The 13,370-nt window shown below is 44.2% G+C and overlaps 2 protein-coding genes across 5 annotated transcripts in view; one reads left to right on the top strand and one right to left on the bottom strand.

Annotated features, from left to right (window-relative positions):
• PRMT2 (protein arginine methyltransferase 2) overlaps window positions 1-13,370 on the bottom strand; it is a 486,423-nt gene that overhangs the window by 112,380 nt on the left and 360,673 nt on the right. The window lies entirely within an intron of this gene.
• The window catches only part of PCNT (pericentrin), a 168,027-nt gene that overhangs the window by 88,028 nt on the left and 66,629 nt on the right, over window positions 1-13,370 (top strand). For all 4 annotated transcript variants that reach the window (XM_068245316.1, XM_068245315.1, XM_068245317.1 and 1 more), the window contains exons 24-25: window positions 796-1,025; window positions 9,437-9,550. In XM_068245316.1, coding sequence (XP_068101417.1) covers window positions 796-1,025; window positions 9,437-9,550 — 344 coding nt within the window. The remainder of the gene's footprint in view (window positions 1-795; window positions 1,026-9,436; window positions 9,551-13,370) is intronic.

Genomic DNA, 13,370 nt, shown 5'->3' with positions numbered 1-13,370 from the left:
CAAATGTTATTTGTTGTTGTTGTTGTTTTCTGCCTATTAAATCCTATTCTGCCAGGTAATTAAGTCCTGGCAGTGGAACATTTTCCCTCCCACAGAACACTTTTGCCTTGGATTAAGCACCCTCCTTTACCACCAGATTCAGATCAGCAGGAAGGATAGGGGAAAGAAAACTAAGTTTGGTGGTGGTCTGCGCGATTATAAAACAAACTGATACTGATGAAAGCTTGCTTACTACTATACAGCTAAGCAGCTACTGGGAACTTGACGTCTGTGTGTTTAATGGGCATTAAAATAGAGGTTAAAATCCGTAGCAAAAGAAAAGTACATTTTGTGTATAGTGTCTGCACACATCGAAAGTGGATTATAGAGCTTTAGTCCTGGTATACTCTTCCACTTTTGATTGTCCATTGTTGCCACCTCCTATATAGTACAAGGACCAACAGATTGTGCAGGTGAGCTCTCATACTACATGAATGTGGTAACAATTGGCCAATGATTAACCAATCAAAATTTGCTGTGTACGCACCCTAACTTCAGTCTGCTCACATAAATACCCGGCTATGGATATTGGATGAGCAGTCCTGATGATTTTTTGAGGGGGTCCTGATGGTTTTTTTGATGGAAAACTCTTATCTGAGATTTGTATTCTGTTCTTTTTTTTTTTTTGCTGGGAATGTCAGCAGAACTCCAGATATGTGAGATTGTATGATCCAGATATTTTGAACTCTTAAGAGTTGTAGGATTAAAATGTGCCCTTGGTGTAGTCTTCTGACAATTTCTTTTGGTCTCTTTCAGAGCTTTTAAAAGAAACTCAACGTCTGATAAAGGAAAAACTTGAGTTGCACTGCCAAGCAGACAAGGATCGCTCAAACTTACTTTCACAGATGAGGGTTCTGGAGATGGAATTAGAGGAGCAAATGGCTCGAAATCAGGAGCTGATGAAGAAAACGAATGGCTTGACTGATCTTCAGCAGCAGATACAGTCTCTAGAGAAGCAGCTTAAACACCAGAGACAGTTTATGGATGTAAGCTATTCTCTGCCCGTTTGCCATTTATTTATTTAATTTTTTTAATGATTTCTTTTAACATTTTACTATTGTAAAGATGAAGGGTGCCACAACTTCTATGAATGTTAGAAACCTGACCTCCTTATAGCCAATATTACATTAGTTTAAGGTAGTCATACATTCGCGGCCGATCGACCTCTCTATTCGATTATTATAATCGAATCGGATGAAAATCAGTGCCTCCAAGTGCATGCTAGACAGACAATGCGACCAATTTCAGGATACGGCGAGCGTATGATGTGACCACGTTACTAGGCAACCATGTGGCGCGCGTTTATGCAGAATAGATTGTGCCTAGAGTCCGTGGGGAAAAGCGGAGGTCGTGGACAGGTAATGTATAACATGGGGGGGCACTTAACATTGGGGGGAAAGTGTTTGGGCAGCGAGGCGGTACTATGTGGCATCACAAGGCCGATTCTGGATCCATTACAGTATGATCTTGATTGGAAATCGACCTGCGGTATATGGGCAGCCGACAGATCTCTCTCTAATCAGATTTGATTAGAGAGATATTTGTCCCTTGATCGAATCTGCCCATCATCGCTAGATGTATGGCTAGCTTTGGACTTCTCCAGGTTCCTTCCTATTAGGGTTGTATCTTTGTGGTTGCATGAGGTGTGAGAAGTTTAACGCTTCTTACAAAATGAACTGGAGTAAGGTGACCACTTAAGTCTTTTGTTATAGTATAAGCTGCTGTGTATAAAACTGACACCCACTCTAAAGTTTCTTACAGACTCCAGGTGGCAGGCCACCATATGTGTATTATAGGGGTGTGTGTGTGTGTGTGTGTGTGTGTGTGTGTGTGTGTATCACTTGTACCATTTGATAGCTTAATGCTGATTGGCTTCTTCCAAAAAATACTTCAGTTTGGTCCTGCAATCTACCTTTTGACCGCTCTATAAAATCAAGCCAGGTTGTCATCTTTATGTTGATGGTAAAAGGTCCACAGACTCGTATGGCAATAATTATTGAGTTTAAACACAGGAGACTGTCAACAAGTCCTCTAAAAAACCTTCTGGATTAGGCAGCTCTCATCTCAAACCTTTGGGTGAGTTTAACCCCCTTGGCGTGATGATTTTAGTGTCTAAAAGCGGTGCAATTATTTTTACACCCTTTCGGACCCTTTTTCTAACCCTAACACACATTTACTCAATGACCAAGTTTGTGGGCTTTGCTTTCTTTGTCATCAATAATTTTCAATTAAATAAAACAAATCTGATTGGCTGTTTGTGGCTCTTCTCCCCCCCCCCCCCTGAATTTTAACACTTGTCACCCAATGACCAACTGTACCAGGTTTAAGGTTTGTGCCATTAACCGTGCAAGAATGGCAGCAATTAAATATTCCCCTTGAAAATCAATAGGTGAATTTTTATTGGCTTTTGTAGGCTCCACCCACTTTTCTGAATGTTAATTGAAGTCACCCAGTGACCAGCTGTGCAAAGTTTGAGAAGCCTACCATTAACTGTGTGAGAATGGCTGCAGTTTACATTTTGCCAGTGAAATTTGTATTTGTCGCCGCCCACTTTTTGGTTATGGCGATAAAAAGCATCCTATATGTTATTCCAGGTAATATGCTATGTGTGTGCCAAATTTCATTCAAATCCATTCAGTCATTATTGTGTGATTAACAAACATCCAAACGTTCGCATTTATAATATTAGTAAGAAGTTTGTGTTTGTTTGCAACGGCATGAAATTCCTCGGTATGATAACCGTCTAAAAAAGATACCACGAGGGGCGCATGCGCGGCGCTGACCGATGAGGACGTGATCCCCGGCTGCTCCGCACCAGACCTGCACAACCCACTTATAAACGGGCATAAATTAGCCCAAAACTTACAGCCTGGCCCCGTGACATGAACAGGAAGTAAAAGAAGAGCAAAAAGGGCGATCCTCCGGACTCCACAACCTCTGGCACACCCAAGACTTCCCCGGCCTCCACGCGCTCTGCTAAAAGCAAGATGGCGGAGGCTCAACAAGCTACTACGCAGAGCCCGGCTTCCCCAGAGCACCGAACCTCACCCCAAGCCAATAAAAAGAACTCACCAATAACTCCTTCAGTCCGACCTGCTACCCAGGACGAGCTGGTGGCAAATATCCAAAAAGTCTTCCGCGCTGAACTCAAAGATGCGGTTCGGGATTTCACCCTCCAGATGCGGGAAATTGGAAGCCGGGTCGCTGACCTGGAAAAACAGACTCCATCACAGTATGCCTAGCGGAAGATAAAGAGCAGATGGACCAGTCAAGGCACTCAGATCGACACCTTAGAGCTAAAGATTGAAGACCTTGAAAACCGCAACCGCCGCGCCAATCTCAGAATCCGAGGGCTTCCGGAAACGGAGACCGACCTACCAGCCGCAACGCTTGCCCTCTTTAGCGCTCTGCTCTCCCAGGAAGATCCGCAGCAATTTCGCATCATCCGCATACATAGGGAGCTAGCCAAGCCACCCAAACCGCACCTACCCAGAGACGTAGTCCTTAAACTTCATTACGAAGAGGTCAGAGACCAAATACTGCAAGCTGCCAGAAACCTAACATCCTTACCAGGAGTCCCAGACACCGTCCAGTTATATGCTGACCTGGCTCCGATGACGATCCAGCGCAGACGACTCCTCCGACGTGTAACCCTATCACTCCAGAAGGCCTCCGTCAAGTACAGGTGGGGATTTCCCTTCTCTCTATCTTTCCAGCATGGTGGAAAGACCTTCATATCTCGCACCTTGGAGGAGGGCCGTAAGCAACTAGAGCTGGCAGGAATACAAGCAGAGCCCATGGACATTATCCCCTTACCGCAACGATCTCCGAGACCAGCAAAGGTTTGGACAACCAAAGCACCTCGCTCCCGCCCTCAAACAGGAGACAAGTAAAGAAGCCGCCATGGAGAACATTCTGAACTACGGAAGTTGGGCCCAAAACTGTGAGTACTACGCTGTCCTTCATTTAAAGTCTCCCGGGCGAGTCCACATGGTACCTAACCTACAACCCCTACCTACTAGTGATCTGTAAAGACCTTAATACCGCATCAAGCTAACAGGGGCCACCTAAGTCGGAACCTGAACGGTTACTACCGCTATATTTCTAATGAAATGCGGCCACCTTCAGCCACACCATACGTCTGACAATGTCCCTAACCGGAGCATACCCAATGCTGACTTTACTACTCAAAGACAATAAACACAACCTTTATTTTTTCGCCTAGTCGGGGATGGCTACCCCGACCCTGAACTGATCAACACCTTGATACCACAAGCCTCACCTAACGGATAAACGGCCTGAACATTTATCTGCACCGCTGTAGGCCACCACGGTATACAATGAAGACTGCCTACATCGTATCACTGATCTGGACTCCCGGGTTGACTTGGGGCGCCTTTTTCACTCACGAGGCCCTTACTTCTCATTCTTCCTTCCCCTTCACTATGTAATATAGTTCATGTTGAATTTCTTACCTGTTCACTCCGTTTTAGGATCACTGACGCAAAAACCAATTATTCATTTGGTATATACCAATGCATATCATTCCAGTGTACCCTAACTCTAGTTGTTACCACGCTGGCCATGTTATAGCTAGCTTCTTACGTTATAGCCAAATTCAGCTGTGTTGCTGCAGGCACTGGTTAGAAGTGCTGCCTCACAATGACAATCTGCATGGCTGGCATCTTAATATCCCCAGCTATGCCTATTGTCACAAAGAGCATACTTTGCTCTCTGAGAGCTAGTTCAGTTCACGCTCAACTAGCTCTACCAACAATCATTACATTATCTTTTGCCTGCTTTAAGTTCTCCTTTTACCTGGTTGACACACCCTGCGAGCTACCTTCTCTAGCTGCTGTAGTACAGAATCTCAAACTCTCTAGGCAAATCACCCAATTAGCATGCATGCTCCGGCACAAAAATAGTAATGGCTTCAATTAATAATATATCCCACAACGCCAAGGGCCTTAACGCTCCTGCAAAAAGGAGGAAGGCTTTCATAGACTACCAAAAATGTCATCCGGACATAATTTGTATTCAGGAAACCCATTTCTCCACAAATTCCGCCCCTAGATATTTCCACAAAAACTACCAGAGATTCTATACTTCATCAGCAGCAAAAAAACACAGAGGAGTGATCACTTTACTAGCTAATTCCCTTCCTTTACTGGTTGAAAAAACGATTACAGATGATGAGGGCAGCTTTGTCATTATTCAGGGTAAACTCCAACACACGCAAATCTGTATAATCAATCTCTATGCCCCACCGGAGGCCCCAATACAAGCCATAAAGAAAATACTGACCCATTTATCTGACCTGGGACAAACACAAATCATCTGGGCAGGAGACTTTAACGTGACACCCAACCCCGCTATGGACAGATCTACCACAACAGTCTCCCCCAGACATCAACAACTAGCTGCAACACTAAAAGGATTACTATCCCCATTCCACCTGGTGGACACCTGGAGAGAATTCAACCCCAATAAACGGGGATACACTTTCTTCTCACAGACCCATCACTCCTACTCCTGAATAGATGCCATCATCATGTCATCCTCACTAATCCCCAATTTGGCCTATGCAAGACACGCTATGGCAACATGGTCTGACCACGATATCGTCTGGGCTTCCTGTACCTCATTAAGCACCCCTATTTCGCGGTCACCATGGAGACTCAACGAGACACTCCTGACAGACTCCGAAACAGTCCTTGATATAGAGGAGCACATACTAAACTACTTCAAAGATAATGACACAAATCAAATCAAGCCGGATATCCTCTGGCTTGCACACAAGCCGACCATAAGGGGACATTTCATTAAAATAGCTAGCCAAAAAAAGAAATCCAAGACAGAAAAGCAACTCCAACTAGAAAATAAAGTTTACCGCCTCAAAGCAACTCATGCCCATCACCCATCCCTTTACATCCTAAAACAAATAGAAGATACCACTAAACAGATCAATATATTACTATCCAATAGAACAGAAAAAGCCATGCGTTGGACCAAGTCAAAACACTATATGCACCATAACAAGCCCAACTCTTGGCTAGCCAGAAAACTACGCGAAATACAAAATATCAACAAAATACTTCAAATTAAAACACAGCAAGGAACAGTAACCTCAGATTCCTTTAAAATTCATCAAATCTTTGCCGATTACTACAAAACCCTTTACTCGGCAAACCAAGACAGTAGGGCCCTCCCATCCATAGGTGATTTCCTGCATACGATCCCCACTCCACGCTTACTACCAGAAAAGTCATCAGCTTTAAATGTCCCGATCACCGAACTGGAAGTGACCAAGGCCATCAGAAAACTGAAAAACGGCAAATCCCCTGGCCCTGATGGCCTAACCGCAATCTACTACAAGAAATTCAAAAGGCCACTAACCCCCTACCTCACAAGGCTCTTTAATTCCATTCTACAAGGCAAAACCCCAGCCCCAGAATTGCTCCAATCAATAATCACCGTCATCTCCAAACCAAAACGAGACCATTTAGACGTGCGAAACTTTAGGCCCATTTCCTTACTAAATTTAGATTACAAAATTTTTACCTCTATTATGGTGACCAGACAAAATAAAGTATTGGGACCCCTAATCCACAAAGACCAAGTGGGGTTCATCCCCTTACGACAAGCTCCTGATAACCTGAGAAAAGTAATAAACCTCATCCACATAACTAAGACCCGCAAAAATCCAACTATCCTAGCCTCCCTTGATATGGAAAAGGCATTCGATACTATCAATTGGCTTTTCATGATGGAAGCTCTGAGGAAAGCTGGAATCGAAGGCCCTTTCTCCAAGCTATCAATTGTCTTTATTCTACCCCGACCGCCACCTTAAAACTACCAACCGACCATCCCACGCTAATTCCTATCCAACGTGGCACGCGTCAGGGGTGCCCTCTGTCCCCTGCCCTCTTCGCTCTAGTGATCGAGCCCTTGGCAGAAAAAATTCGCAACTCCCCTGACATCCAAGGAATTAAAGTAGCAGGCCACGAATATAAAGCCAACCTCTTTGCCGACGATCTACTATTAACTCTCACTTCCCCACACACCTCCCTGCCAAACCTCCTCTCTTTAGTTAAACAGTTTGGGAAACTATCTGGGCTTCAGCTTAATGTTAACAAAACAGAGATCCTACCTATACACCTCTCACCTGCAGCAGCCTCCTCTCTAGCATCTTCACTAGGGGTTAAATTGCAGCTCAAGTACCTAACATACTTAGGCATCAAAATCTCAGGTTACCCATCAGAACTATATGACTTAAACATCAAGCCAATGCTAGCCAAACTAAAATCAGACTTACTAAAATGGGCCTCCCCTTCCATATCTTGGACAGGGCGTATTCACGCCGTCCGCATGACACTATTACCACGCATACTCTACCTCTTCCGATCATTACCTATCTCCATCACCCAGGCCTCCCTGAAAGACCTCCAAGGTCATATTTTCAAATTCATCTGGCATAACAGGAAGGCCAAAATCTCCCGCAAAATAATGTACTGGAACAGATCTAGGGGCGGGCTCGGGGTACCAGACCTCTACAGTTACTATAAAGCATCCCAAATAGCCCAATTATCACAACTCTTCTCCCTGCACAACCCACCACTCTGGACCCAAATTGAAAACAGCCTCCTCAATCCATACTCCCTACAGGCACTAATGTGGGCGTCCAACAAACTCCCCCCATCTTACAAATCCTCATCACCATTCTCTGCCCACACCTTGACACTCTGGAACAAACTTAAAACTACTAAACAATTAAAATCAGCCCTTCCACAATTAACTTCTCTATTTGGGAACCCAGACTTCACCCCCGGTCTAGAGAATGCATCATTTCGTTGGTGGAAGAGCAGTGGCTACTTCCTAATTAAACACTTATTGGTAGATGACAAATGCCCTTCCTGTGCCCAATTTAAAGAGAAAACCTCATTTCCGCCATCAGAATACTTTTCAGCACTCCAAATTTTCTACTATCTAAAATCTCTCCCCACACCGCTGGCCGGGTCCCCCCCCCCCCCAGGACTCCGTTCGAATTAGGGTGCCTTAACACACCATTAGAAGGTGGTCTAATCTCCTACTTGTACTCCATATTCTCACAGCCATTAGAACCTTCCAAACTGGCCACCATGAAACAATGGGAATCTGACCTAGGCGTAACACTATCTCTAAAACAATGGTCGGAATGTAGACTGACCCTTACAAAAGGAAGTAGCTACTGCTCCCATATTGAGACCAACATGAAGGTACTTCACCGCACCTACCAAACCCCAAACAAGATCCACAAGTTTGACCTGTCCAGGTCCAAATACTGCTTTCGAAACTGTGGTCGAGTTGGTACCGTGGCCCACACTTGGTGGTTTTGTCCACTTGCCCGTGACTACTGGGATCAGGTCTCAGCCCTCATCAACTCGGCACTTGAAAAAGCACAGCCAACCGACCCACTTCTTTTATTACTAGGCCACAAACCAAAAGGATGGAAATATCCCCAACATCGATTGGCTCAGCACATAGCCAAGGCTGCCAGAATACACTTGGCCAGACAATGGCTTCAACCAACTTTATCCTTGACCCAAACTAAAGAAATAATAAATGAGATTCTTATCAATGAACGCCTTCTGGCAATTGCTAACGACTCTACCTTACCTTTTATCAGAACCTGGCAGCCCTGGCTATCCCTGACTGAAACACAACAGCTACGAACCACGGTCCTAAGCATATAAACACCTTGATTGCCTGAACGTGTATAATCTGACTACCATTCTTGTTGATTCTGTACCTAACAAACCCATTATCTTCTCTTGATGTCAACCACTGTTTATTTTTTCTTTTTCCTATTCCCCAAATATACCATTGTAATTTTGGCCCCATCGGGGCATCCTTATTGCATAACCTGTTATGTTTCTAAACTTCAATAAAATACTTTGAAACTAAAAAAGATACCACAATACAGGTATTATACAATTCTAATACATGATATTAAATAATGTGCCCTCACCCCAGTGTGGGCTGCCCCACTCCCTCGACATATATATGATTAAACCGCTGGGAGATTTGGGTGCCGGGTAAAACTAAAAAGGCTCACCTTACTCCTGCAAAAGTCCTGGTGATATTAGAGATAGGTGTAGCCAGTAGTAGGTGGCCGCAGCATAGGTATTTCATAGGCATTTTCCTTTTTATGAATCCGGATTTCTTGTTTTTGTATCTGCTGTTGGTATTTAGCACTACTCCTTGTTAGCCGATTGCGTCTCTTTTTTATACGTAGGCCAATGTGTCTGTGTTTTTGTTTTTGTGTTTTTTGAGTGGTTGTGTGAATAATTTGGCATACTTTTGTATTGCTGACTATCAAATCTTGTAGTAGAACATACATGGTCTTTACTCTTCACAGGAGCAAGCTGTTGAGCGAGAGCATGAAAGAGATGATTTCCAACAAGAGATCCAAAATCTGGAGGAGCAATTAAAACAAGCTTTGAAAACACATGGAGATTCCAGGTCCTACAGGGTGAGTAATGCAGAGTCAGAATGTTTTGTTTTGTTTTTTTCCCCACATCTTTTTAAAGGGAAGGTTCAAGCAAAATTAAAAAATGAGCCATCCTGTGCCCTCGTAGTCACTCACTGCTGCTCCAGTCCCCCGCTGGCAACTGGACGCATTGCGTACATTTTTACGCATTCCCGCTAGTGCAGGAACATTAACACATACATTTTTTACGCGTTACTGGTTCAATGCGTAAATTTTTACGCATTGAACCAGTAACGCGTAAAAATGTATGTCAATGTTCCTGCACTAGCGGGAATGCGTAAAAATGTACGCAATGCGTCCCGCCGACCGCCAAGGTCGGCAAGCTGCCAGCAGGGGACTGGAGCAGCAGTGAGTGACTACGAGGGCACAGGATGGCTGCATGGGGCTGGTAGAAGCCCCAGGTAAGTGAAACTAATTTTTTTTATTTTGCTTGGACATTCCCTTTAAGACTGGTTGGTTGTTTTTTTAATTCAGGCATATTTTGTATTACTGTAAACCTTCACATCTTCCACACCAAATGGATCATGCACACGACAGCATAAAATATTTGGCATTGCAAAAGGAATTTTAGTTTTAAGCTGAATAGCTTTTTTTTTTTTTTTTTTTTTTTTAAATAATTTTCACACAGAGCTGTAAACACTTGATAAGTAAGTTGCCAGTTCAACATCTCTTTATGAAGAGGTTGTCTTAGAACAAGCAAATTCCTGTAAAGGCTTATACACCTGCCCATCCTAATGCACAACCAACCGCACCACAAGTTGTTCACATGACAAGTGTGCATACAGACCAACCAACTAAACAACCAACTCACTTAAATACTGTGTGCAAAAGCTAAACGGCAAACTGCAAATCATGTCCGCATTCACAAACCACACAGTTGTTCAAACGTCTTGTACAAACATGGCCAACCTGCAAGATGGTTGTGTAGGTTGATCCACTGGATGGATCTGGCAAACCACTTGTTATCAGTTGGCTGTCTTGTTGTTTGCCAACCGTACACATGCCCAGCTTTCTTCCAACAGACCAAGTTTAGATGACAGTTGGGCAGATTGTTTGGGCGTGTGTACAAACCTTAAAGTAATGGTCCAAGCAAAAAAAAAAAAATCCACTTACCTGAGGCTTCCTCCAGCCTGTGGCAGCCATCCTGTGCCCTCGCCGCTGCTCCCGGTCTTCTCCTCTGGCGCAGCCGACCTCGCCAGTTCGGGTTCCGGGTCGGCTTTTTCTGCGTTCCGCGCGTGTTATGTGGCCTCTCCAATGTAATCAGAACGGTACTGCGCAGGTGCAGTAGTTCTGCGCCCGCGCAGTACCGTTCTGATAACGGAGAGGCCACATGACCCGCGCGGTGGAGCGCAGAAGACCGGGAGCTGCGGTGGCGAGGGCACAGGACGGCTGCCACGGGCTGGAGGAAGCCCCAAGTAAGTGGTTTTATTTTTTTTTTTTCCCCCGCTTGGATGTTTCCTTTAAAGAGGAACTCAAGTGAAAATAATGTAATAAAAAATGTGCTTCATTTTTACAATAATTATGTATAAATTATTCAGTCAGTGTTTTCCCTTTAAAATCTTTCCTCTCCCTGATTTACACTCTGACATATACCACATGTTGACATTTTTACTGCTGACAGGTGATGTTAGTGGAAGGATGCTGATGGATGCTGCTTGCTTTTTTGGCAGTTGGACCCAGCTGTAAACAGCTGTTATTTCCCACAATGCAATGAGGTTCACAGACCGGAAACCATGGTCCTGACATCCCACTGTAGGAGGGGTTTCACCACAATATCAGACATACAGAGCCCCCTGATGATCAGTTTGAGAAAAGGAAAAGATTTCTCATATGAAAGGGGGTATCTGCTACTGATTTGGAAGAAGTTCAATTCTTGGTCACAGTTTATCTTTAAGAATAATAAAGTGACAACAGCTCAAAGAAGATTAGAGTCCTTTTATACTGCGTCAGTTTCACCGCAGAATATTTCTTCATTAACTCGCTGCCTGTACAATTCTATGGGCCTGTTCGCAAAGCTGCGTTATTAAATAGATAGGTATAATATAGACTTTTATTTGCATACATAAAAGCACTATAACAGTCGAGTTCAGCTTAGCTCTTTTGAAAAGTAAACAGATGCCAAAACACTTCTACTGTATTTGGCTTAGGAAATATGTTCAATAAGAAGACAGGACTTAGAAATGTAAACCATTTGTAATTGTGTACAGAAATTGAGCTTTCAACATTTGTGATGCTTCACTGCATAGCTTGTGCTTTTGGTTTAGGTACTGTAAAAGAATAGTCGCAGGGAGTTATTTCAGTGGCATTGCTGCACAAGGATGGTTGTCGTTTGTGTTAAGAAAATATAATACTCATTTAGGGCCTCTGGATAAAATCTTTGCATCACAACGCAGATGCACATATTTTTCTATGGGGCTATCTTATTGATTGCATGAAGAGGCAGTGGGTTCCGTTGGAATAATGCACTGCATGCAGTGTGTTTTATAAGGTAAAATGTGCGTTTATAGTGGCAGTGAGACATACGTTCATTGTACTGTATGTCTCACTGGATGGGCGCAACGATAATGCCTGATGCCACATTTTGGATACCATGTGATGCAACTGAAGAACAATCTCATCTCAATGTAATCTTCATAGTAATTTTTTGCACGTTTGCTCACTGATGAGAGGGAGGTATTGGTTGAAAAGAGCAGACCATTACCATGTAATGATGGAAAGGAACCTGTTGGCTAGTAGCGATGATCATTGAGAGCCAAATAATTCCTAGTTGATGCAGGATTATGCAAATGTATGCAGTTTGAAAATGAATCGGTCAGATCCCTCCTCAGCTTCATTCAGTTGATCCATTTTCAAGCTGCATACAAAATTGGTATAATCTTGCATCAACTCTGAACTGTTTGCTGTAGGCCCCGTTCACACTTGCGTTTTGGCAAGTAAACGGACCGGATCCTGATCAGATTCTGACCTGATCCTGTTCAGAACCGTACGGTTCCGATCCGGATCCGGTCCGTTTGTATCAGGCATGCATCAGGCTGCCATCCGGATCCGTGGGCAAAAAATAGCGAAATTTAAAAAAAAAATGTTGGGGTCAGCAGAAGGTGTACCTGTAGAATCAGGTTCCTCCGCTGTAGGCCTCACCTCCACCTCCGACATTCTGCCAAACAGCTCCAGCACGTCTGTCACTGCTGCACCACTCCAGACATGCTTCGCCCATGTGTCCCCATCCGAAATGGCCGCTTGGATACGTAAAGGAAGTGGGGTAGAACGTCAGGTTTTTGTAGGCAGTGTGTTCTGTGCCTTCCGTTCCCCATTGGTTTCTGTGTTTCTGATGGTGCTGTCAGGCTCCGGTCCGGGTGCGTGGGCCGGAGAGCCGGACCCAAAAAATAGAGCATGTTGGAAAAGAGTCCGGATCCGATCCGGCTCTGTACTGTACGGAACGGACACGTGTGAGCGTCCGCATAGCCTTTACATTGCTATGCGGAACGTACGTTCCGTTTGTACAGTATGCGGTCCGGATCAGATCCGGAAAATCCGGATAGCGAACGCTAATGTGAACCGGGCTGTAATCGACCATCCTGATCTATGGACACTACACACAGCCCTTCACTGGTAATAGCAATCTCATCACCAGAGCCTGCAGAGGGGTCAGTGACCTAGAGCTGTTGGAAGCATGTTGGAAGTGCCCATCCTCCGCTTCAGAAATTATGGAGAGTATAAATCTACAAAATAAATGTACACTTGACAGTCCAACACTGTTGGATATGGCTTCATCTGAAGTATGCACCTCCAAAATTAAATTATG

The sequence above is a fragment of the Hyperolius riggenbachi genome, chromosome 7 (genome assembly GCF_040937935.1).
Source record: "Hyperolius riggenbachi isolate aHypRig1 chromosome 7, aHypRig1.pri, whole genome shotgun sequence".
NCBI lineage: Eukaryota > Metazoa > Chordata > Amphibia > Anura > Hyperoliidae > Hyperolius > Hyperolius riggenbachi.
Note: the sequence above shows the minus strand (reverse complement) of the source record. Positions and strands in the feature narration are given on the sequence as shown.